The 26,815-nt window shown below is 41.9% G+C and overlaps 1 protein-coding gene across 1 annotated transcript; it reads left to right on the forward strand.

Annotated features, from left to right (window-relative positions):
- The first annotated feature begins 1,959 nt into the window (after nt 1-1,959).
- pou1f1 (POU class 1 homeobox 1) lies at nt 1,960-26,581 on the forward strand. Its single transcript, XM_041211812.1, has 6 exons — nt 1,960-2,041; nt 3,921-4,079; nt 9,009-9,254; nt 18,987-19,151; nt 21,865-21,925; nt 26,368-26,581. The coding sequence occupies exons 1-6, from the start codon at nt 1,975-1,977 to the stop codon at nt 26,579-26,581; spliced, it is 912 nt and encodes a 303-aa protein (XP_041067746.1). The 5' UTR covers nt 1,960-1,974.
- Nucleotides 26,582-26,815: the final 234 nt, after the last annotated feature.

Below are 26,815 nucleotides of genomic sequence, written 5' to 3' on the forward strand. Positions count from 1 at the left end.
GAAACTGAACTGGACTAGCCATACATATACTATGGCTACAAGAGCAAGTCAGAGGCTAGGAATCATGCGACGAGTAACTCACCTCCTGACTCCCCAAATCCTGTCCACCATCTACGTGGAATACTTGCCTGGATGAGTGCAGCTCCCACAACACTCAAGAAACTTGACACCATCCAGGACAAAGCAGTCTGCTTGATTGGCATCACATCCACAAACATTCATTCCTTCCACCATCGATGCACAATAGCAGCAGTCTGTACCATCTACAAGATTCACTGCAGGATTTCACCAAGTCCCTTTCAACAGCACCTTCCAAACCTATGGCCACTACCATCTAGAAGGACAAGGGCAGCAGATAGATGTGAACACTACCACCTGGAAGTTCCTCTCCAAGTCACTCACCATCCTGAAATAGAAATATCTCACCGTTCCTTCACTGTCACTGGGTCAAAATCCTGTAACTCCCTTCCTAACAGCACTGTCGGTGTACCTACACTACATGGGCTGCAGTGGTTCAAGAAGGCAGCTCACCACCACTTTTTCAAGAGCAACTAGGGATGGGCAATAAATGCTGGTGCAGCCAGCCAAGTCCACATTCCGTGAATGAATAAAAATACCTGCCATTTGCCTTCTTAATTGCTCGCTGTACCTGCATGCTAACTTTCTGCATTCCTTGTATGAGCACACGCAAGCCTCTTTGAACATCAACACTTACAAGTTCCTCATCTTTTAAAAAATATTCTGCTTTTTTATTCTTATGACCAAAGTGAATAACTTCACATTTCCCTGTATTATACCACATCTGCCATCTAGTTCCCCATTTGCCTAACTTTTCGATACTTCTTTACAGCCACTCTGTGTTCTCTCATAGCTTACCTTTCCACCTAGCTTGGTATCATCATGAAATTTAGAAACATTACTCTATGTCTCTTCACCTAAGTAATTAAAAAGATTGTGAATAGCTGAGGCCCCAGCACTGATCCTGGCAGCATTCCACTCGGTTTGCCAACTTTAAAAAGCCTGGTTTATGCCCACTCTTTTTTTTATCTTGCCCATTAATCTTCTGTGGACATCACATTCAAGGCCCCCCGAGTATGATCACTGAAGCATAATTTCGGTCTTTAAGAACGTCTGAAAATTCGACAATAGGTACGATTGCTGGGTACATTGCATTTATGTTAAAGGTATCAATAAACTTATGGAACAAAGATCCATGGGTACAAAATCAGACGGTAGTTGTGAAGGGGGTACATTCACAAAACATAGTATTAACATCCAAATTCATAGACTGCTAACCATGTATTAATTTTAAAAAGCTGGTCGGGGCGAAGCCTTCAACGCACTTGTTTGACTCAACTTAGGCAGATCTGCAGGCTGTAACTTAGTCCATTATACTCTTCGAATGAAACTGGTCTTAAACAATAATGAAATGTTTAAAAAATATCTGAGGATATTTCGTTAAAACGTTCGTGAGTTTGATGAAATATATTGCGAAAACAAACTAAAAAACATCCTTAATAACAGTTGCCCTTTCCATTCGATGTCTAAACTTATTATACCGGTCCCCAGATTTCCAGGTGTCTACTTTTTCATTCAATTACAAACAGAGTCTCAGATTTCTTCTCCCTCCTGATTAGATGCTGGAAGCAGGTTCAGGGGTTGGACAGTCATATCCCTGGGAAAGGCCATTAAAAGGAAGGAAGGGGTGAAATTGCCTTATAAATACCAGCACGCGACGAGCGTGTGCAAGACAGCCGCCGCCTGCACTTGCACCTGTATATGTAGATGTGCTGCTTGGTCACCGTCTGGTCATCTGTTCTGGTCTCCGCAAATGCGAAGAAAGGTAAAAATTGACAGATCAGCTAAAATATTTCGCAAAACAAAATTAGTATTTAAAAAAACGAATAACAAGCTTTTTAAAATGTGAATTATTTTACAGTGTTTAGGTGTGAGACCTCTTCTCTGCCTCTGATAATGCACCATCCAAACACTGCCGAATGCCTCTCAGCCTCCAACCAGGGAACCAATGCGGTTTCAACAGGTAATCATAATAATCTGTGTTCTCCTTTAAAACAGGTGTTTACTGTGCCCATTGCATTTTTAAAAATAGACTCAGCTACAAACAGGATACATAATGAGGTACATTGACATACTTCAAGAATGAGGAAGGCCTCGCCAGTGAGGAGTGACCAGGGCCTGGAGTTCTGTCTTAGCACTGTTCTGAAATATATACAGAGACGTAATGTGGAAGTGTCATCAGATTTTAAGTATCGCAGGAATGAGATAACTCTTATTTCAGCAAGATTTATCAAAATAGCACAACTTGGAATTACATAACGTCTTTAACATAAAAACGCCCCACCGCACTTCACAGGGCAATAAGCAAGAGGCACTAGGCTAAAGAAAAAACTTATAAGGAGAGGCAACCAAAGGTTTAGTAAAATAGTAGACCTAAAGAAGGGTCTTCAAGGAGGAGATGGAGGTCATAAGGCTTAGATGCTAAAGGCAGGGCCATCAATGAAGGGGGTGAAATAAGAGGCCAATGTCAGAGGAAGGGATCATTTGAAGGGAGTTTCTGGACTGTAGAAGGTTGTAAAGACACGGATGGACGAGATCATGAAGTGATAAGAGCAAGGATTTTCTTCAGATTTTTATAGACTGGCGAAAGCTTCCTTTGGATAAATGGCAGACGATGTCAGGTTCGTTATAGTACACGTTATAATCATCCCTGATTAAATTTCATATGAGCAAGGCAGTGTTTTGCTGTTTTATACAATTCAGAATAAGCCAGAATGCCAAGACCATAAAAAATGTAAAGTGAGGATTCCTTTGTCAGGTGCACTCTGTAATTGGTTTCGTGGAAATATATATTGTAAAATTAACATTAAAACTGTTTCACCTATGTCTCAGAATAAATTGTTGGTTAAAAAAATGGAGTGTCTTTAGTTTACTTAGGGCTTTGTTATGGTTTCTCTGCACACGTTGGGAAAGACTTCCTCTGTGCTACATGTAATAACATTGTAAGCCATTCTTTATTAATGGATTACTATTTTGAAACTATTAGGTTTCATTATAATCACAATTAATTTTACAGACATGTAGTACATTTGGCTTATTTCAGCGGCAGGAAGTACATAAAATCAAACTGCAGTGGTTTAATTTTAGTTACTGCTAACAGATGCAGGTAGAGCAACATTGGCTGAGAAAGAACTGTTTTCTGTAAATATAAGTCATGCTACAAGCTAAAAAACAAAGGCCCAAAAATTCCAATACGTCTCTACCATTGAGATGCTTTCCTTTTTAATGCAACTTTTGTTATGTGACAATTAATACAAATTCGGTGCACGTTTCTTAAAAATATATTTCTCTTCTAAACTTAGTTATCTTTTCAAAATGAATTCTGCAGTTTAGAATATTTTTTCTCTTTATAAAGTTAAAATAGAAATGCATAACCATTAATTGTAAAAAATCACGAAATGTCACTAAAATTTGATCTCCCCCCCCCCAGGGACATGTTACCAGAAATACAAATCAACTTCCACTTATTCATTTGCTGCTTTAGTCGCAATTCTGAATCTGGAAGTATATATAAATAACGTTTTCATTCGTAGTAAAAGCTTTATTCATTGCTCAAATGCAATTGACCCTTCACTTTTGTAACTACAGTTTAACAAAATCTTTATTTATAGGACTAAAAATTACTGCCGACCAAGTTACCGTCAAAAGGTAACGTGCTCATATCAAACTGTCATTTCTATTGTTTTAATGCAGAAGTAAAACTTAATAATGGAAGATACATTCTATGAAAAGATTAAGCTGTGTACATTAACGGTGGATAGCAACTTAGAGGCTCCAGCTATTTATTTGTGAACATTACCAAATTAACCAAATGTGGCCTATTTTATGCAATTCCTTACTAGTCCCACCGGTGTTATCTTCGATCCAACCATTGTCTACGCCCAAATGTTCCTTTATGCACCTCTCCCCGGGGTCTTTGGCCAACACACCAGCACGACTTCACTACTCCGTGCCATCTTGTCATTATGGGAGCCAACAATCCGCTTTTGGGGTGATGGCAGGTGAGGCAAACACATTTCCGGTTAGTATTGGTTATGATTACAATTCTTTCTATCTTTCAATTTCTTAGTGATATGTGAAAACTCAGGGGCTGACGAGTTGTCCATGACACTGGTGTAGAAATGGTGGGAAAATTAAGGAGATCCGCTGTTTTAAATTCTCATTGAAACACCCTTCAGACTGTCATTTTTATTATATGTATAGCTGGACGCTATGGACATACGTTCATAATATTTTCAGAAAGTGGGGTTGTTCCTCAACCTAAAACAACATTTTACAGCTATGTTTGACTCAAATATGTTTGCCTTACTCTAAAATGTCGCGTCAGAAGTGATAACCCTTCTTAATCATAGCACAAACGCTGCAAGTGTTTAGCTGAGTTAGATAAGCAAGTAAGTTTGTTTTATTGGATCATGTCCGTTTGGTGAATTTGAGCACCCACCATTCCCAAGTGTCCACACTTATTTAATCCTTCGTCACCTTGAACTACCGGAGGTCAGAGTGCTCAGGCATGTAGCAAGGTACTGGGAGCAGAACTGCATGGTGGTGGTGGTGGTGGTGGCGGCGCGGCGCGGCGGGGGGTGGGAGGTCAGTCCCACAAAAGCGGGGAAGGAAACCCGGACAGGTACACCGCCACCACCACCACCATGCAGTTCTGCTCCCAGTACCTTGCTACATGCCTGAGCATTCTGACCTCCGGTAGTTCAAGGTGACGAAGGACTAAATAAGTGTGGACACTTGAGAATGGTGGGTGCTCAAATTCACCAAACGGACATGTACATCGCGGCCTGGAGAGTACAGTGGCCGGATAAGATTAGAGAACCCCTCTTGCAATTACAGCTGGAGGTCTAACAGTAGAGTTTTGATGGCTGTCTCTCAGTCAAGTTCTGCAGTTCACTCCGGTTCTCTTAGCAGCTCGCTGTCCTTAGCTAGCTTCGGATTTGTAGGCAAGGGTGTCAGACAATTATATAGCATCCCACTCAGGACACTTTCTTCTTCTTGGCTGCGAATCGTGGAATATTAAGGAAGTGGTACATTTACTTGCTGCAGATTAGTGGTGTGGACAATATCTTCACTAGTTTGATTTGAATATAAGAAGTATTAGTGTAGCACAACTTTAACTACAGTGATTACAGATTTTATTTTGATGTATGTTAAAAGAGACTATCAATGCTTGTATTTTTCACATACCGAACTCCTGCTAACAGATATTTCATCTACATTATTGATGACCCAGAGTAGGTTTTGTTTTATTTATTCACGGGATGCAGTCTTTGCTGGCAAGGCCAGTTTTCTGTTGCCCATCCCCTACTATCTTTGAGAAGGTGGTGAGAAACTGCAGCCTGTATGACTTATGGACTGTCACAGTGTGATTAAGTAGGGAGTTTGACTCAGTGACAATGAAGGAACGGCAAAATATTTCCAAGTCAAGACAGTTTATGGCTTGGAGGGGAGCTTGCAGGGGATAGTGTTTCTGTCCACTTGCTGCCCTTGTTCTTCTAGGTGGTAGAAGTCATGGGTTAGGAAGGTGCTGTCAAATGAAGCTTGGTGCACAGTTGCAGTGCATTTTGTCGATGGTACTCACCACAGCCATTGTGCACCATTGGTGGAGGGACTGAATGCTTAAGTTGGTGAATGGGATGTCAATAAAGCAAACTTTTTTCTTGAATGGTGTTGAGCTTCTTGGGCATTATTGGAGCTGCACTCAATCAGGCAAGTGGAGAGTTTTCCATCACACTCCTGACTTGTCCCTTGCACTGTGAACTATTCCCCACAGAATGTCCAGTCTCTGGCTTGTAGCCAGAGTATTTATGTGGCAGGTGCAATTAAATTACTGGTCAGTAGTGACCCCCCTGGATGATGATGATGGGAAATTTAGCAATGGTAATGCCATTAAACTTCAAGGGGAGGTGGTTAGCTTCTTTCTTGCTGGGGATAGTCATAGTCTGGCACTTAGGAATCCAGAAATATTCACACCACATATCAGCCCAAGACTGAATGTTGTCCAAGTCTTGTTGCATGCAGGCACAGACTGCTTCAGTAATGGTGGAGTTGCAAATGGAACTGTGCAATCGTTAATGAATATCCCTGGCTGTGACCTGATGATGAGAGAAAGTCATTGATGAAGCAGTTGAAGGTGGTTGTGTCCAGGTTACTGCCCTGAGGAACTCCTGCGGTGATATCCTGGAGCTGGGATGATTGGCTCCAACAATCATTGTCATCCACCTTTGTGCTAGATATGATTCCAGTCAGTGGAGAGCTGTGCCCCAGTTCCCGTTGATTTCAATTTCACTGGATCTCCTTGATGCCAGACTCAATCAGATGCTGTTTAATGTCAAGGGAAGTGACTCTCACCTCACCTTGAATTCAGCTCCTTGGTCCATGTTGAGTCCAAGGCTGCAATGAGTTCTGATGCTGAGTGGTCCTGTTAGATCCCAAACTGAGCATCAGTGGGGTTATTGGTGAGTGAATGTCAATTGATAGCATTAATAACATCACATTCCATCAGTTTGCTGATGATTGAGAATGGATTGGTGGGCAGTGATTGGTTGGATTGAATGAGTCTGTCTTTTGTGGACAGAGCTATCCTTTATTATGAGAGGAGTTGAAAGTAAAAGTAAGGATGTGATGCTTCAGTTATACAGGGCATTGGTGAGACTGCAGTTTGAATACTGTGTGTATTTTTGGTCTCCTTATTTAAGGAAGGATGTAAATGCATTGGAAGTAATTCAGAGGAGGTTTACTAGATTGATATCTGGAATGGCCGGTTGTCTTATGGGGAAAGGTAGGATGGACTTGGCTTGTTTCCACTGGAGTTTAGAAGAGTGAGGGTTTATTTGATTGAAGTATACAAGATCCTGAACAGCCTTGACAAGGTACATGTGGAAAGGATGTTTACTCTTGTGGGTGAGTCCAGAACTAGGGATCACCTTTTTAGTACAGAGATGAGGAGAATTTTTCTCTCTGTGGGTTGTGTGACTTTGGAATTCTCTGCCTCAAAAGGTGGTGGAGGTGGGGCCACTGAATATTTTTAAGGCAGAGGTAGATAGATTCTTGTTAGACAAGGGACTCAAAGGTAATTGGGGTTAGATGGGAATGTGGAATTCAAAACACAAGATGATCAGCCATGATCTTATTGAATGGCAGAGCAGGCTCAAGGGGCCAAATGGTCTACTCCTGTTCCCATTTCTTATGACATATCCAGGTAATTCTCCATGTTGTCGTGTTGATGCCAATGTGGTAGCTGTACTGGAATAATTTGGTTAGAAGTCTGGATAGTTCAGGAGCACAAGTCTGGAATGCTGTTGAAGTCCATAGCATTTGCCATCTCCAGTGGGCTCAGCTCTTGATATCTCATGGGGTGAATTAAATTCCATTGGAGTCATACCTAGCACAAAGGGAAATGGTTGTGATTGTTAGAGGTCAGTCATCTTTGCTCCAGGACATCTCTGCAGGAGTTCCTTAGGGTAGGGTCCCTGGCCCAACCATCTTCAGCTGCTTCATCAATGACCTTCCTTCCATCACAAGGTCAGAAGTGGGGATGTTCGCTGATGATTGCACAATGTTCAGCACCATTCATGATTCCTCAGATACTGAAGCAGTCCATGTCTGAATGCAACAAGACCTGGACAATATCCAGGCTTGGGCTGACAAGGGGCAAGTAACATTTGCATCACACATGTCAGGCAATGACCATCTCCAACAAGAGAGAATCCAACCATCACCCCTTGATGTTCAATGGCATTACCATCACTGAATCCCCCACTATCAACATCCTGGGGGTTACCATTGACCAGAAACTGAACTGGAGTAGCCATATAAATACTATGGCTACAAGAGAAGGTCAGGAGCTAGGAATCCTGTGGTGAGTAACTCACCTCCTGACTTCCCAAAGTCTGCCCACCATCTACAAGGCACAAGTCAGGAGTGTGGTGGAATACTCTCCACTTGCCTGGATGAGTGCAGCTCCCTCTAACACTCAAAAAGCTTGACACCATCCAGAACAAAGCAGCCCAACTGATTAGCACCTCATCCACAAGCATTCACTCCCTCCACCACCGACACACACAGGCAGCCGTGTGTATCATCTCCAAGATGCACTACAGGAATTCACCAAGGCATCTTCCAAACCCACGACCCTACCATTTAGAAGGACAAGGGGAGCAGATAGATAGGAATACCACCACCTGGTAGTTCCCCTCCAAGTTACTCACCATCCTGACTTGGAAATATATCACCGTTCCTTCACTGTCACTGTGTTAAAATCCTGGAACTCCCTCCCTAACAGCACTGTGGGTGTACCTACACCACATGGACTGCAGCAGTTCAAGAAGGCAGTTCATCACCGCTTTCTCAAGGGCAACTAGGGATGGGCAATAAATGCTGGCCCAGCCAGTGACGCCCACATCCCATGAATGAATAATTTTTAAAAATTGCCTGAAGACTGAGGGGAACTTAAAAGGAGGGTGAAAATGATGTTCATTCAACATCGTCCGATCGCAGATACTAACTTCTAGGATTACTCTGTTGAATAAACTTACACCCATCATCATTGACTTTCTTTTCACTTATGGGATATGGGCATCACTGGCAAGGTGAGCTTTCACTGCCCATCCCTACTTGCCCTTAAGGAGATTGTGGTGAGGCACACCAGCAATTTTTGAGCTGCTGCAGTCTGTTAGGTGTAGATAGATCCCCAGTCCTTCAGGGAGTGTTCCAGAATCTTGACCCATCTTGCAACAAGTTTCATGTCAGGAGGCACTGATAATTTTTTCTAGATATCTATACATGGTGGTGAATTGCAGCTGATTAAACAAATAGGCCAAGATAAAACCATATAGTCATATATTTTACAGGTCCGCGCATGCACTGCCTTGTTTCCATTAACCGTATGCCTTTAACAGTCTGCAGTCTTGCCTCTCTACGCACAGATGGGCTTGCTCCATGTCTGTATAAACTGCCTGACCACACGCTGAGCACATCTTCGTGTACCCTGGGACATGGATTTGCCCCGATTCATCAGTCAGTGCTAAGCGAAGAATCCATTGTCATCGACTTCAAACAGGAGTTCCGAAAAAAGAATAAAACCATTGAGGAGCCAATTGGTATGGATTCTCCAGAAATCAAAGAGTTGGAAATGTTCGCAAATCAATTTAAAATAAGAAGAATAAAGTTAGGTAAATGATGAACCTATTTTCTTAATTCTGTGACACATTAGTTTGCTAAACATCTGTGACATACTTAATAACAATGGGAACATGAAAGATTAGAAATACATTCCAGAAAGTATCAAAAAAATGTTAGATATAATTCTGGGTTAGATATGGATTCAGATGATATCAAATACTCTGTTCAAAATGGTGTTTAAGATGTTTTGTGGGATTACTAGAGGGAGAAAAATATTGGGAGTATATGGAGATTCAGCTTGAATACCTGTTGGTAACAAACATAAATTGTAAAACAAGTAGGATCCACAATAATTTAATAGATCCTTATATTTGTACTGGTATAGCCCACAGTTTAAAGCAACATAGAACTAAGCACCTCAAGAATAAGGAAAGCTTTGGGGGAAAATGATATTAAGACCATTGGGAAAATTGTGAACAGTGTAATTCTAACAGTAATGAATGCAGCAAAGAATCTATCATGTAGATATGTCCAAAGAGAATTGTTGGTTATGAAGTAAGTCATAACAGCATTTTCTTTTTGTTGCTAACTTTTTTTTATGCAGTCTACCATGCCACCCTCAGAGCAAGCTGCAAATGGAACATGTCCAATATAGATAGGGGAGGACTTAATCCTTATGGGACGAGAGTGTTAATCTCTTTAACAAGTTCAAATTTTCTTTTGGAGATTATAGTTTATATTTCTAATTAATAGTGTCATTTAATTCAGAGGATAGATTTACAATGGATCAATAATATAAATTAGAAATGTGCAATGAAGATGATTTAGAGAAAACAGAAAGTTGGATTTTACAGAGAAGTACCAAAAGTTATTTCCTGATATAAGTAATTGCAGGTTGAGCTCAGCTTTTTATTTGTAAAAGTGTGAATATTTTATACTGACAAGTCATTAGAAAAGTTAAATGTATAATTGACTAAAATTAGTGCCTTATCCCTGAAACTAAGGAAATATTAATATTAAAAAATTCTTACTTTTACTATGTTGAGTTCTAGCGTAGAATAGGGAAGTGAATGTGGAACAATAATGATGAAGCAAGGGCTTACAGCTCAAATCCAGTAGGATAATCATACTTCTGTCATCATTGGTAAAAAATTTTGGCGTGGATTTTTACTGGCACTACTTGTCGGAAAGAAGGTAATAGTGTCCCTAAAATGGTGGGGGAAAAGCTTACTGCCCCATGCCCAATCTGTCCAACCACCATGTGAATGCTATGGCTTCTTCATGCGTCAAACGCTCTATGGAACCAGAATTGTTATTCTAGGCTGGTAGTAGTACAGCTTTTAGTTCAGTGGAAGAAGAGCCCCATAGATAAGTTATGCATTTTTCCACTAACTCCACTAAAACAACCTGGACCACTGCTACAGTGGGTTCCCCATTCCACCTCCCTCACCCCACCTCCCTCACCCCCATCCCTGTGAACGGGCCTCTGTCACTAATAGTTCTTTTTCAGAGTTATCATTGATAATGAGGATGTTGCAGGAAGTGTTTCCAGAGAGATGTGGCTGATCACACAATGTTGTGGCATATGGAATCTCAGGTACGTAGACAAAAGACATTCATAGCCAGAACAAAGGAAGAGCTAGAGACTATGGCAGGCCCAGTGGAAAGACACAGTGGGCAGAATCGTCCGGTCCCATAGGTGGCGGGCGCTATGTCGGGTGGGGGAGGGGATTCAGCATGAGGGGCAGAAATCAGGCTCACACTGGCGTGAAATCACAGTGGGATCATCCGATAGTGTCTGCCATGGTGGAATGCGAATTCCTCTGGAGACCAGTAGGGACATGATTTGGGATGCAAAGTAAGGCCCCACTGGAATCGTCCCCTCATGTCTGATTTACCGTTACGCTGGTGGGAAAACACGCCAGACCCCCCCTCCAGAACACATCAGGACAAGTGTAATGTGCAGAAGTTGGGACGAACCATTAAGGCTTTGCTCAGATTGAGGACCTCCATGGAGAAGATGATGCTGGAGCCCAACATCTACTGGACCCTGGAGGAACATGTACATCACATGCTGAGTGGATTGTCATTGACATTGCTCCACCACAAAGCAGCTCTCAGAAGCTGGAAGGTTGCCATTGATGCTTCAGGCTTGCTATAGATGATCGGCGAAGGAGAGGGGGAGCAAGGTGAGTGGGAGAGGAAGGGTACCAGGGAAGTGGGAGAAGAAGGTCTAGATGTGCATGGGAGAGGAAGTGTGGGGGGGGTGGGGTTGAAGTTGTCGGGGGGGAAGGTGTCGGAGGAGGAATGAGGCTGAGGGTGGCAAGGAAGGTGTCTTGGGGGAGCAGGGAGTATAGGGGAGGAGGGTGTAACAGGGGGAATGCTGCAAGTGGAGAGATGATGCAAGTGGAGAGTTAGGTGTAAGGGGGAGGAAGGTGTAAGGAAGGGAGTTTGGAAGGGGGAAAGTATCTGGGAGGAGGAGGGAGTTTGGAGAGGGGAAGGTGTCTGCTGGGAGGAGGGAGTAAGTGTGGAATGGGGAGTAAGGGGTTGATGGTCAGGTGAACATGCAAGGGAGGAATCTATGGAGTCAATGACTGCCTCCAGGGGAGCAAACTGAGGGTGGGCATGGTAAGAGGGAATGGTGAATGTGAGAGGGGGCAGAGGAAGTTCATAGGTTGAGAAGGGTGAGGGTGTGTTTGTAACATTAGTAGGGATGGTGAGGGTGATTGGTGGGGGCTTGGAGGCAGGCATGGACCCTGGGGTTTCGAAGGAGGAGGTCAGGGAGGTCAATGTGGATGGGGGTGGAATTTTCAGGAAGGTAGGGAATGCGCACATTCACCTGGACATCCTGGAATGATAAGGGCTCAGGTTGGTAGATGGTGATGGGGAGGTGGAAGCTGAGGCCAAGGGCATCCCCAGTGATGGGACGAAGGACATGGATGACTGAGGGAGGGGAAAGGATGGGGGAGCTGATCAAAAATTTGACCAGATTATGTTTGTCAAGTCGGAAGTGAGCGGAGCTTCATGTTGGACAGGCACAGGTACTGCATGGGCGTGTGATCAGTGGGTGGGCAGAGATGCGGATCAGCTCAGATGGAAAACTGAAAGAGAAGCCCAGCAGGCAGCATTAAAAATGCTCGTGATGGTGAGATGAGTGTGAGGGATGAAAACTTCACGTGCATGGGAGTGTGCTTGCACAAGGCTCTGAAAGGCCCTGCCACACACATGTTTCTCCCTCCTGAATCATTCATGGTCCAGCCGCATGCAGTTGAACTGCTGTTGGGGGATGGGTGCAGTGGGAGGACTGGTGAAGCCTGTAAATGAAGCTCAAAGACAATATTACACAATATTCAGTGAAAGTGAATATATTTTCAGATTATAAACCATACATGTTTACCCGTGAAACCACTTGTGATCAGAATACCTTAACGTTTTTTGACCTACCGCTGCTTCCAGGTGCTGCCCTGACATCTGCAGGATGGGTGGAGACAGCCTGTGCAATGGTTGGCCCTGATGCCCCTGATAGCTTTGATGTGCGTCCTCTGGAGAGCCGAGGCCTTGAGGGCCCCAGCTTGCTTTGGCTGTCCTCCTGTGGGCCAGCTTCCCCCTCTGTGGTGACAGAAGATGAGATTGAGGGTGTCACAGGCAAAAAGGACTTGAAGGGAGAGGACAGCCCCTGAGATTCCTGAATGGGTGACCAATAAATTTGGGGGTTGCCTGTCACCTTTGCTCTCAGGGCCATCTGTCACCTGGAGCAGTCCTGGTTTGTAGACGTGAAGTAACCTGTGCTCTGGTGCACTTTAAATATGATGCCTGGAGCAAGAAAGCACTGAGATCACTGCATGGCAGGCAAATCAGAGCCTGCCCACCACTGATTCGGAGTGTTTCCCGTGAATGCATTATTAATGAGGCTGAATGTGCCGGGAAGAGGACGATACAGTGCAAAAACCCGCCATTGCAGCCAGCAGGTAAAACATCATTTTTCACATCCGCTACCGCACTTAGTGCAAACCTGGGACGATTCCACCCAGTGATTCTTGTGGACCGAACATAAATGAGGCAAAGACCAATGTTATGGCTCTAAATGGCAATGGAAAAGTCAAGTTTGGAAGCACCAAGATACAGGCAGTGGACAAATTTGAGTACCTTGGCTCAATGATAAACATCAGAGTTACATCCAAGAATAAAATCCACATTAGGCAAGCTACAGTAATGGGCATGACAGTGACTTAAGTAGCATCTGGAAGTCCAAAAGCATCAGCATGAAGCTGAAAAACGTCTATTACAGTCACTAATGTGGAGTGTTGTACTCTATGGATACAAGAATTGGACTCTGAAGAAAGAGGATGTGAGGAGGATAACAGCTTTTGAAATGTGGGTATGGGGGAGGATGCTTAGAATCAGCTGGATGGATAGAAAGATAAATGAGTGGGTTAGATCAAGGGTAGAAGTTCAGGGATCAAAAGGATTGCTAAATACAGTTAGTGAGAGAAAGATATCCAAATGCGGACATTGGAAACAAAAATCCAACAGCCTCGTCCTGTCAACAGCAGAAGGAGAAATTAAAGGTAAAAACAGAAGATGAAGAAGAAAAATTGGACTGGTGAATACCATTGAGATGTGGACTGAGGAACGCCTGAAGAAAGCCAGAGAAGAAGCAAGACAAGCCAATGGCCCCATTAATGTAATGGTGACAATGAACAAACATAAACAATAATCTGCTCCTTTTTCTATTGTCTTAGAATTTACACCTGATCTGCTATTGTCCGTCTTATGAAAATTGCAGCCAATACTTCAAATGTAAAGTGTAGAGGGAGCAAAAAAACCTGCTAATTGCAAGTTCTTCAGCAATAATACTGATCTTCTATCAGACAATCGCAAAGGTGCAAAGGATCCACAGTTTGTACTACAGCACAATCCTCACAATGTGTATGTGACAAGCCAGCTATCCAGTAAGAAATTATAAAAAGATTAGCAAAAAGATATCCCCATAAAGTGAAACTGGTCATTGGACAAAAAACCGAAAAAAAATTTTTGTTCACTGCATAGTTAAGGGATAAAAATGTGCACTTCAGTCTTTTTAGTAATTTCAGTTCATTTAATATCAGAACACAAAATGAAACAAATGCAGCAAAGCAAAATGGAATAATCAAGTTCCCCAGTTTACAACTGGGTGACACATTATCCCTGGATTTGAATCCAGTCCAAATGGATAGGAAAGAGGACTCCTCATGCTGTAGGTTATAAACATCCTAAATTAAATTAGATTAGTTTAGAAATCCTTTCCTGATCACTTAATTTTCAGGAAGGAACAGAATGTACAAACCTAAGGCCAGAATTTTCCAGCCCTTCACGCCAGGGTCTTCCAATCCCACCAATGTGAATGGAGATTTCAATGGCTCACTGGCCCCACCGCAGAGGAACCCGCCATGGGGGTGGGGGGCTGGAAAATCCTGGTCTAAGAGTTCGCCAGCAGATAAAGGCTAGAGGTTACAAAAATAGTAAAAAGACAGAATGCATGTAGCATTCATAACAAAACAGATGAATTAACAGTACAAAGAGAAATAAATATGTTGGATCTGATAGACATTCCAAAGACATGGCTGCAGGATGACAAAGACTGGGACCTGAATATTTAAGGGTTCATGACCTTTCAGAAGGACAGGAAGTTTGGAAAATGTGGAGGGGTAGCTTTATTAATTAAGGATGACATTGGTACAATAGAGCGAGATGATCCTTGTTCTGGAGATCAAGATAGAGATGAGAAATAGTAAAGGTAAGAAGTCACTTGTGGGAGTGGTTTATAGGCCTCCTAGCAGTAACCACACTGTAGAATGGCGTATACAGGACAAAATAATGGGGGGATTTCAGAAAAGTACGGTGATAATTGTGGGTGATTTTAATTTTCTAATTTTTATAGCTTGGCTGAATCAGATTGGCAAAGGTAGCCTGGATGAGGAGTTAATTGAGTGTTTTGAGGGCAGTTTCTTAGAGCAGTGTTAGAGACAACCAGAGAGCAGGCCATTCTGTACCTGGTAATGTGCAGTGAGACAGGAATAATTAACAACTTCATGATGAAAGTGCCCCTAGGTAGCAGTGATCATAATATGATTGAATTTCACATTCAGTTTGAGGGAGAGAGGAGTGGATCTAAGACTAGTGTTTTAAATTTAAATCAAGGCAATTATGATGGCACGAAGACAGAGCTGGCTAAAGTGAATTGGGAAATTAGTTTAAGGGATGGGTCAGTAGAGATGCAGTGGCAAACCTTTAAGGTGATATTTCAGAATATTCAGTAAGGATACATTCCAGTGAGAAAGAAAGTCTCTAAGGGAAGGATTTACCATCTCTGGCTAACTATGGAAGTTAAAGATGGTATAAAATAGAAAGACAAAGCATTTAATTCTGCAAAGATGAATGCCAGGTTAGAAGTTTGGCCAGAATATAAAGAACAGCAAAGAATTACTAAAAGATTAATAAGTAGGTAAAAATTATAGTACGAGAGAAAGTTAGCTAGAAATTTGAAAACAGATAGTAAAAGGGTGGTTGAGTCAGAAACTCTTGTAACCTTTAAGAAGTATTTAGATATTCACTTGCGTTGCCATAGCCTCCAGGGCTACAGGCCAAGCGCTGGAAAATGGGATTAGTGTAGTCAGATCTTTGTTGACCGGTGGGAACACGATGGGCCGAATGGCCTCCTTCTGTGCTGTAGACATCTATGAGTTTCTACAGGTGTTTGAAAAGAAAAAGAGTAAGTAAAGTGAGTGTTGGTCCTCTAGAGAGTGAAAATTGGGAATTAATAATAGAAATAAGGAAATAGCAGCTAAGCAGATATTTGGCATCTGTATTCATTGCAGAGAATACAAATAACATTCCAGAAATAATTGTGAATCAGGAGGTGAAAGGGAGAGAGGAACCTAACACAGTAACAATCACCAGGGAAATGGTACTGAGAAAATTATTAGAGCTAAAAGCTGATGAGTCCTCAGGTCCTCTTGGACTTCATCTTAGAGTCCTAAAAGAATTGACTGCTGAGATAGTGGATGCATTGGTTGTAATTTTCCAAAACTCCCTAGATTCTAGAAAGGTCCATCAGATTGGAAAATAGCAAATGTGACTCCTCTATTCAAGAAAGGAGGGAGACAGAAAGCAGGAAACTATAGGCCAGTTAGCTTAACATCTGGCATAGGAAAATTGCTGAAATCTATTATCAAGGGGGTTATAGCAGTGCACTTAGAAAATCCCAATACAATCAGGCAGAGTCAATATGGTTTTTTGAAAGGGAACTCTTGTTTTAGTAATATATTGGAGTTCTTTAAGGAAGTAACAAGCAATGTTTATTGCAAGGGGAATGGAAAATATTTTTTTTCTCTCAGAGGGACTTAAGTCTTTGGAACTCTTCCCCAGAAACCGAAGGAGGCAGGGTCATTGAATGTTTTTAAGGCAGAGGTAGATAGACTCTTGACTAACAAGGGAGTCAAAGGTTATCGGGGGTAGGTGGAATATGGAGTTGAGGCCACAACCAGATCAGCCATGACCTTATTGAATGGCGGAACAGGCTTGAGGGGCCAAATGGCCTACTCCTGCCCCTAATTTGTATATTCGTATGTAAGGTCACACAATGCAATATGGTCCACAAATTGGTATCAACTGGCATAGAGGACGAGAGATGGAGGGGTGAATTTTATGCCTACTCCACTGCTGGTGTAAATGAAGGTGGGGTGGGGTGGGGGTGGGGGGGAAGGTAAAATAACATTGATGGTCAGCTCACCACCTTCCCATCCACCCCCAGTCTGTCCCCCATATTATGGGGGGCAAGAAAAGCATCAGGCAGCTCACCTTTGGGCCTATTGAGGTTCTTAAGTGGCCAATTAATAGCCACATAAGGGCCTCAATCTGCTTTGGCGGCCAAGGCTGATACAACCACTAGGTAAGCTGAGCTGTCGCCTAGAGTGAGAAAATTTGGGGGAAGGTGCAGCAAAAATAACAAATGCTCTATTTATGAAACTACATGTAAACAAACAGACTTCAGCAGTGGGATTGAAAGGTCTAGATCTACTGATATACATCCACATTTCATTACATACTTATAGATTTCTATGTCTTTATGTTGCAGTCTTTCCCAACATTTCATATTACATTACTCATTCTGTTTGTGAAACAGTTTTACAAATTGTACATCTACACAAATATCCCAAAACTGCACACCAGTGAATAATATCAAAGAATGTAATTTAATTTAGTCCACTCTATTGTAATGGTTATCGATTATGTAAATTTTGCATAAAAACACCTAGCAACTGTTGCAGGAACACATAGTATTACATCATGTGAGCCATATTGCACATTATGATGCACATTTCTTCTCGTAAGAATCCTATGGAAAGTGTACAACAAGGAGAATTTACAATCATTATACTATTCTTTTTCATGTGAAATAAATCTGTAATTATAAAAATGCAGAATCTTTATTCATACTAATGCACAATATTCATTTTCAGAAGTTAATTATGGGGTGGGATGGGGGATGTAATGTTCACCTAGGATACCTAATACTCCTGCACCGCCATGTTACATTGGGCTGGCGGGGCTGAAAGGAAGGTGGTCAGCTTGGCTGCTTTGAAAGCTCAGGTTAAAGGTGGGGAGGAGAGGGGGGTCCTCCTTTAAGGGGGGGGCCCTGTGCCCATCGTGGGCACCCAACCTCCTTCCCCCCCACCACCACAACCCCCCAACAAGATAGAAACCCCTGGGCCTCTATAACATGACCTCTCCACCCCCATCACTGTGGTCATGAAAATCTGCCCGCCCAAAATCCCTGGACTTATCTTAAGTCTGGGAGACATCTTCAGTTCACCTCTGGAGTGCTTGTAATCCCAGCAGAGGCCAATCAGATTGGCTGACAGCTCTGTAGGGCAGAACTTACTATTCTTGGGGGTGGAAGTCCCACTATCAAGTAAGTTAGGCCACATCCAGCATATTATCACTGCACGGCAGCCAGCTTTCTGGTTGGCATGATGCCAATAGAATTTTCAGCCTGGGGGGTCAGGTAATCTGCACCACACACCACTCCCCCACCCCAGCAAAATTCACCCTGGAAAGTGGAATACAAAGTATAACTTTTCTGTGGGGCACTCTTGAGTTTGGAATGGCATAGTGATGAACGTGCATTGGCCTGAATAAAGAGAGGTTGACACAAGCATTGGATACCAAAAGTAGGAAACTGCTCTATTCATCAGCAGTAGTATCTCATCTCAATGTAGTTAAAATTCATTCAATATTAGATATTTAAAAGCATCCCAGTTACATGATTGGATAGCCTCTTGACTTATTATAGTTAGTCAATGATATAACCAACAAAAAGGCACTAGTCACTCACAGGTAAGAATTTGAATAGTACATACCAGCCTTTGCTATCTTGTCTGGATTATAATAAGTAATACATGAGACTCATTTTCCTGTGTGATTTACAGTATATTTATTACTGTCATTCAGCTGAAGCTCAACAATTTAAATGTGAAATACACTTATTTTTCTCTGATTGTTATATTTGTATGTCCTTTTATAAATGATGAGGTGACAGTGTATACAAAACCAATAATATCCTTACCTATGTAATAAGTCAACAATGTCATTGATATCTTCTGAATTAATTAGAAATTAACCATTTACTGCTGTTTGCAACATTAACTGGATTCAAGCACAATTTAACAAACTTCATGGTTGCAAAAGAAAAAACCCTTTAGAACACTTAATCTTTTCTCTTGCGTTCTCTCTCATTACAGGTTATACCCAAACAAATGTTGGAGAGGCTCTTGCTGCTGTACATGGCTCAGAATTTAGTCAAACAACTATCTGTCGCTTTGAAAATTTACAGCTCAGTTTTAAAAATGCTTGCAAGCTTAAATCAATTCTTTCCAAATGGTTAGATGAAGCAGAGCAAGCAGGAGGTATGTATTTGTCAATCCTTACCATCATTTATGTTCCATCCAACATTGACAAACGGGAAAACTCATAACATAGGTATTAGAAATATAAATCTTCCATGAAACCTACTAAAAGTTTCCACAAACAGATTTCAGAAAATCTTTTCACTTTAAAACAGTTATGGATGTTGACATTTTCTTGGGCCTGTGGTATTTCTAATGTGAAAATCATTTAATAACCTCTGTTCTTAGTTTCAAATTTGTTTTCACTTACACTGTAGAATTTACAGCACATAAGTAGAAATTTTGGCCCAGCTCATTTGTGCATGTGTTTATGTTCCTCAGGAATCTCATTCTACCCTACTTCATCTAAAACTATCAACATGTCCTCTATTCCTTTCTCCCTAATGTACTTATCCAGCTTCCTTTAAATACACCTATGCTATTCGCCAGTCTTATGCTCCCACCAAAGTTTAAGATTGCAGCCAATACTTCAAATGTAAAATGGAGAGATAGCAACATTTTCACCCAGATCAACATCACCCAGATTGTCTGCGTTAAGATTCTTTTTCCCTGCTGCCTTTATCTCATCCTTTATGATTAGAGCTACCCCGCTCCTTTTCCATTTTGCTTAGTTTTCCTAAAGGCCAATTAACTGGAATATTTAGTTCCCAACATGTCACCCTGCAACTACATCTCAGTAATGGCTATTAGGTTAAACCCATTTGTGCCATTAATTCATTTTGCCATAGAATCTAAATTTGCAAAGATGGTTGTTGAGACCACACTGATAACTAGTGTGGAAGAGTTAGGAAAAATATATATAAAATGGTGCATTTATTGTTTTTTACTGGGGAGAAAAAGATAATAATTTATGCACATTTTTTATCCAGGGTGAAATATTTAGCATTTAGCCTATGTTGAAGCTGCAACATGCTGTTGAAGCTTTTCATCTTGCATTCATCAGGACAGACACCAAATTTGCCAAATTTCTAAGAGAGTGCAGTTTATATATACATGAGAACAGGGTGCTGATTGGTTGGCAAGTCAATTCTGATTGATCAAGCTTTGTCATGGAGAATGCGCAAATGGATCAAATCGAAAAATGAAAGAAAATTGTGCACGGCAGATAAAGCACAGTGTAGATCATGGTGTGGATTAGTAATCCTACAACCAATCTGTTCAATCTCATCCTGTATGAATGAACATTCCATCGTGAGATTCTGTCTCACTGTAGCATTAGCAAGATGCTTGGAAATGAACACACTGGCACAGCCTTGGGTCCAATACACGCTGAGAAATTCAAAAGATAACTTACCTGTGAGTCAAACTATATTGTTGATGTCCACGATTGAACTAGCATTCATACAGGATGAGATTGAACAGTTTGGTTGTAGGATTACTAATGTACACTGGGCCCTACGCTGTGCTTGGTCTGAGGTGCACAGGTTTCTTTATTTTTCGATTTGATCCATTTCTTCATTCACCATGGCAACACCTCAACCAGAGTCAATTTTCCAACCAATCAGCACCCTTTACTCATACAGTATAAATTGTTGTTCCCTTTGAAATTTGGCATTCTTACGTCTGATGAATGCAAGGCAAAAAAGCTTTGACAACATATATCTCTTTTTTTTCAGCAATACCCAACTTCTGAACTACCAGCAGCTGTTTATATTAACATCCCTCCTGACACAAAAATTCTCCCTTCTTATGCCCCAAAAATCTTGAAGAAAATCTTTGTAATAACTGGTAGCACATTATGATTAACTAAGTCCATAGTGCTCTAGTCAGAAGATTAACATAGGAGCAGAAGTAGGTCATTCATCCCCTATAGCCTGTTCCACCATTCAGTTAGATCATGGCCAATTTGAATCTTCCTCCTCAACCCTCAATATCATGCCTAACGATTATCCATTAATCTCAGTTTTGAAATTTTCAATTGACTTAGGTTCAACAGTTTTTTGTAGAAGTGCTTTGTAACATTGCACCCTGAATGTCCCAGCTCTAAATTTAAGGTCATGCCTCCATGTTCCAGACTTCCCCACCAGAGTAAATAGTTTCTATCTACCCTTTCAAGTCCTTTAATCATCTTAAACATGTCAACCTTAATCTTCTATACTCAGGGGAATACAAACCTAGTCTCTGCCCAGTACAGTTCTGCTGAATTTGTGCTGCAGCCCTCCAATGGCAAAATATCCTTCTTCGTACAGTGCCCAAACTGACCACAGTTGTTTAAATGGGGCCTCACCAGAGATTTATCCAGCTTTGAAAATATTCATGGTAATTCAAAAGAAAACCAAATGTGCACTGAAAAGGATTGGCTACTGCGTCCTTGAAATTTAGCTTCCTTATAGCAAAAGAGATCACTAACTCAGGAAAATTATTAATAGAAACAGAAAGTGCTGGAAAGTTTCAGCAGGACTGGAAGCACCTTAACTTTTCTGAAATAGTGTTAACATTTTGAGTCCAGTATGACTCTCCTTCAGAAGATGCGTCATATTGGATTCAAAATGTTAACTCTATTTCTCCCTCCACAGGTGCTGCTGCTGAGTTTTTCCAACACTTTCTGTTTTTATTTCAGATCTCCAGCTTCTGCAATATTTTGCTTTTATATCAGTTGAATTATTATTCAATTAGATATTTTTCAAAGCGAAAACTAACTGAACTAGAAGCAAATTCACCAGTTCATACGTATGCACATGAATTGTATTTAGCAATGCACATTTCCTTGCAGCTTTAAATAATGAAAGAGCTGGAACAAACGATAGAAAAAGAAAGCGAAGAACTACAATCAGGTGAGTATGACAACAATAGCTAAGCATGCACATGGAAGGGAAGTGCATGTGTTCCATGTAGTGAGAATAGATCAGTCTCAGGACACAATATTAGGATCATCAGCCTCTTGGTACTACTTGGAACTCTTGCTGTGACAAGTCAACAACAGCAATATTTTAGACTTTACATGTGGAACAAGCAGATAAATACATGCAAAAAGAAAGAAATCTATTTTGCTACCTGTGAGATCATGACAGAAAACATGCAAGTTTCCTCTAGAGTCTGACATCTGGCAAAAAACTAAACAATACTGTGGAAAATGGGTACAGTATTGCGTAGAAGTAAATAGAAGTTGACCATTTGACATTACTTTTCCATGCAATTCTAAAATTGACAAAAATTGAAACACCAAATGTCCACAATAGATTGATTAAGGAAACTACTGCCAACTTCATTGTTTCATAGTTTGCCATTGTGAGATTTGAACTCTTGATTTTGGAGTTACAAGCCCAGTACCATAACCACTTGGCTATTTAGGCCAAGCTACTGCCAACTTCATGCTGCCTGCTGATTAACATGATTGTGATGTGCAATCAAGTGCTAAGTTCATTGTTGAGTGGTTGCATGCCTCAGCAGGAGGCCCAAAATTGCAAGACTCTAGCACCAGTTATAGCTAGCCTGCTCCTTTTGAAGGAGAAGTTTATTATGGCTAGAGCAGGTGCAGGAAGTTATTGTACAACTGACTCTGACCTGGGAAAGAATGAAGAATGACAGAACACAGAAAAGAGTGGGCTCCAGATGCTTTTGGACACTGCACTGGAGGTCTTGGTGAAGGAGATGCAAAGGAGGAGAGGTGTCTTGAATATGCAAGGAGGCCTTGCCAACACATGCTCAGAAGGCTGTGGGAGTAGATAGCTGAGGAGTTCAGTGCCAGGAGTCAAGCCCCAAGGACCTGCATGCGGTTCAGTATAGTGCCATAAGAAGTTCAATGACATCAAATGAGTTATAAAGGTCAGTGAATCCATCTTCAAATGCTATATCCTACAACTGCACCACCATCCTCAAACACTATCGATTCATCACAGTCCCATCAATCAGCTACCAATACTCTCACTTAATCAGGTCTCATATGTGAGATTTATATTCTGCAGCACACCACACACTTCACTGTTACAAGCCTCACACCCACATCTCACAGCTTGCACAAACTGCCAGTTATCCAACCAATGCAGCCAGATCTGCAAACAGATTGCATGACATTCACTGATACACTTCCCTGTCTCTTGCAGGACAAGGTGGCACAAAAACCAAGCCAGCAGGAGCTAATCAGAGGGGGACAGGCTCCATTATTCAGATGTTTATTGCTGAAGCTGTGGTCAGAAAAGGCACTGAAATCATCAAAAATGGTGCCCTCATACCTGATCCTTTTTCTCATATCTCACCTCATCATACAGTCCTTTCTGATTTGAAAACTGCAGATGGTGTAAGCATGCACCTCTTAATTTCCACCTGCTCCCCTCCCCTCACACCAACCATACGCTCGCACTTTCCTCCTTTCAGATACCCAAGAAGTGCAACCTGACCTGAAAGTGCAAGACCAGCAACAAGTTAGTGATAATCAAGACACAGCAACCTCACTTGACTTCACACTTCCAGCCAGCAGCTCAGAAATCGACACTGTGCGTAACTTAAAGGATAGATTAGAGGCAGGACTTACAATTGGAGAGATACCGGGCTACAGCCAAGTGCAGAATAGCGCAGGTACAATGGAGGGTGAGGTTGCATACGCGTTTTGCTATAGAAAACTCAGCTGAGCAATTTGATAGTACAACATACAGAAGAAGCATAATGAATATGCACAAAATGTTTCTTGCATTCCAGGGCTGCTAGAAAAGCCTGTGTGCACTGTCAAAGAGAATGGAGGAATTCAGCATCAACCTTGCCCAGGGTTTTTTACAGAGCATGGCGTCCACTCTTTCCAGCATGGAAACGATGTTTACACTTGTGGCCCCAATCATGATGTAGCATTTGCTGGTCATTGTCTCAGCTTTCACTGCAGAAGCCTCCAAAGTCTGGGTACTTCAATAGAAGCTCAAACTTATGTTGTGCAAGCTCAGCCTGCCATTTTATGGTTTTGGGTTACAGTGTGCAAAAGAGCTTACAAGGTGTCACAGCAGTCTGGCAATTTTTCTCCAACAGATTTCTAGGACTGGTGAGGCACAGCCATCCGCACCGCCACCATCCCCCCCCCCCCCCCCCCCCCCCCACCTGCCCCCACCACCCACCAAGAGCAAGTGCCAGTGGCTCTATAGGGCATGAACCTGCTGCCCTGTCTAGGAAGTCATTTCTTCACTCATCCCAGCCACTCCATCAGTGCCGGTATTGTTGCCTGTTAGCACGTCAGACTGCTGCAGCCCATACCTAAATGGTGCAGGCTCCAGCCACACTGCAGCCACTGGGGTAGCATTGCATAGGAACACTCAGACAGGCAAAGACATGCAGAAGGTAGGCACTTAGGGAATGCACATAGTTGACTTCTTTATTCATAATTTTGGTTTGGAATGTTTATTTTGCATTGGCTTTTATTTTTGCATTTTGCCCAAGCAAGGTAGGATATGGGACTGTTGATAAATGGCGAATTGAGGTGCAGTTCCTGGGATCAAATTTGGATGAGTTTTTCATGGGTAGAAAGGCACGTCTAGGTTGCTTCCTTTCTTCCTCCTGTGCCTTATCGCTATGCCCCTAAGCTGCTCACCATATAACTGATCATCAGAGAACTCCTCTCTTGATGGCGAGGTTGAGCAGCAAGCAATAGGCCACAGCAAATCATGATATACACCCTACCAAGTCTTGCTGGGCTTTTTCAAAGCTGTGCAGGCAGCAGAAGCATTGTTTAAGCATGCCGATGGTCTGCTCTATATTTAGTTGGGCAGCATAGCTTTCATTGTATGCAAGCTGCTCACATGATTAGATTATGCACCAGTCATCATCCACATGGTAAGCGGATAGTCCTTGTTGCCCAATAATCACCCTTTGGTATACATGGTAGCTCAAATGCAAGTGGCACAGCAGACTCCTGCAATGCAAAGACATGAGGACTGCTGCCAGACTACCACCAGGTGACCCACATGATTTATTACTATAGCCACACAGCAGCCGGACATTTGAGTGTGTGGAGTCTAATTTTGGTTGCAGCATAGGACAGAGTTAATTGAGGGGGGTGGTGCTGCAAAGTGATGTGTGCACAGTTAATGCCACTCTTCACTATGGTGACGCCTGCAGTCCTAGCACAGCCATATGCTTGCTCTGCATGTCTCTCTCTGCAAGAGAAAATGAAGTTAGTCCTCAACAAATAGCAAGCACCAATGATCTCCCTTAATAAGTGGATGGCAAACTGAAATGTTGCAAATATCTATAGCTCCAGTCTGAAAGGAGCCAGACACCTATAATTTCATTATCTCAGTCACCTTCACAGTCAATGGTAATATGGTCCTTCCCCTGAGGGTGAAGTTGTTGCTGTAGTGGATGGCATATTTCAGTGAGACAATCTTAAGGAAGCATCGATGTCCCACATGCTGCTCCTTGCTGAGATTAAGGTAAGAATTGCTCCCTCAAAACCATGGCCTCCTACTGAGGCTTTCTCTCCCTCCCACTCATCCTGCTCTGCATGCCCTCTGCTCTTTCTCCAAGTCATACTCTATACCAAGGGGAGGGCCTACTAGTCTAACCATATCTGGATGCAACTGGCAGTGCAGAAGCTTGAAGTCAGCAAAACATCCTTCAGCACTTCACACCATTTCCTATAGACTTTTGCAATTTTAAATAATTGTAGAAAACACCAATCTCTGATAGAATCATAGCAACAGCCAAAAAACAATCAACCAGCAATTAGCTTATAAGTAGTCCATGATCCATTAAAATAGCACCAATGACGGGTCCTACTTGGTGAACATGTGTTCAGCTGTGTGTGATTAAGAGATGATGTTAGCTGGAGCATTTAGTTCCAAAATGGCAGCGCAATTTACGTTATGATCTCCCTATTCTGCATTCTGGTGGGGGCTCACTGTGCCGTGTCTGCCATGATTTGTCTCATAAGTGAACTTCTGATACTATTGTGGACATGAGATAGTACTCATAGCCACAAACAATGGATGCTACAAATCAATTTGGTGCTGCAAGACTAAGTTGAGCAAAATTCCAAAAGAAAGCAATAGCTTGAGAAACTAGCAAAATACCTCCTTATAATTTACCTTTCTACTGTTGTATGTCTCCTTTATATTATGAAATATATTACTTTTAAAATAGCTACTAAAATTTTCAAACCACTGAAAACAAGTTGACACGTGAAGTCTCTTCTGCCTCAAAGGCAACTGCCAAGTAAAAAGGCAGACATTGGGTTAATTTATTAAATAGTACAAAGAACAGAAATAGCATTAATGCTGAATTTGTTTTGCACCATTAGCCTGCTGGCTAAAGAAGCCCTGGAGACACAATTTGGACACCAATGTAAACCTTCCTCACAGGAGATTATACAGATAGCAGACAGCCTAAACCTGGAAAAAGAAGTTGTAAGAGTCTGGTTCTGTAACCGCCGGCAGAGGGAGAAACGAGTGAAGACAAATCTGCACCACAATTCATTTCAGTTTCCATTCAAAGAACACCATGACTGTAGATAACTTTCTGTATATTTTCCCGTACTTTGGGCTAAACGTTATGAATCAGCATTTATAAAACAAAGAACATTGCTGCAGTTTTGGTGAAACAATCTTTTTCTTCCTGCAAAAGGAATTAGGTCACAAGCTTTTGATGATAGCTATGTAATTTTTGTAAACTTTCGATTCTCTCTATCGTACCTTGCCAAAGTGGCTATGCTAATGTGCAAGCCTCTATACTGAGTGCTACTGATCCAT

The sequence above is a fragment of the Carcharodon carcharias genome, chromosome 18 (genome assembly GCF_017639515.1).
Source record: "Carcharodon carcharias isolate sCarCar2 chromosome 18, sCarCar2.pri, whole genome shotgun sequence".
Classification (NCBI taxonomy): domain Eukaryota; kingdom Metazoa; phylum Chordata; class Chondrichthyes; order Lamniformes; family Lamnidae; genus Carcharodon; species Carcharodon carcharias.

Bases quoted from the DNA above. Each gene is read 5' to 3' on its own strand.
- pou1f1 (XM_041211812.1), top strand. From the start codon at position 1,975: ATGCACCATCCAAACACTGCCGAATGCCTCTCAGCCTCCAACCAGGGA. The intron at 9,255-18,986 runs GTAAATGATGAA...CTCTCATTACAG, and splicing joins AATAAGAAGAATAAAGTTAG to GTTATACCCAAACAAATGTT. The intron at 19,152-21,864 runs GTATGTATTTGT...ATTTCCTTGCAG, and splicing joins TGAAGCAGAGCAAGCAGGAG to CTTTAAATAATGAAAGAGCT.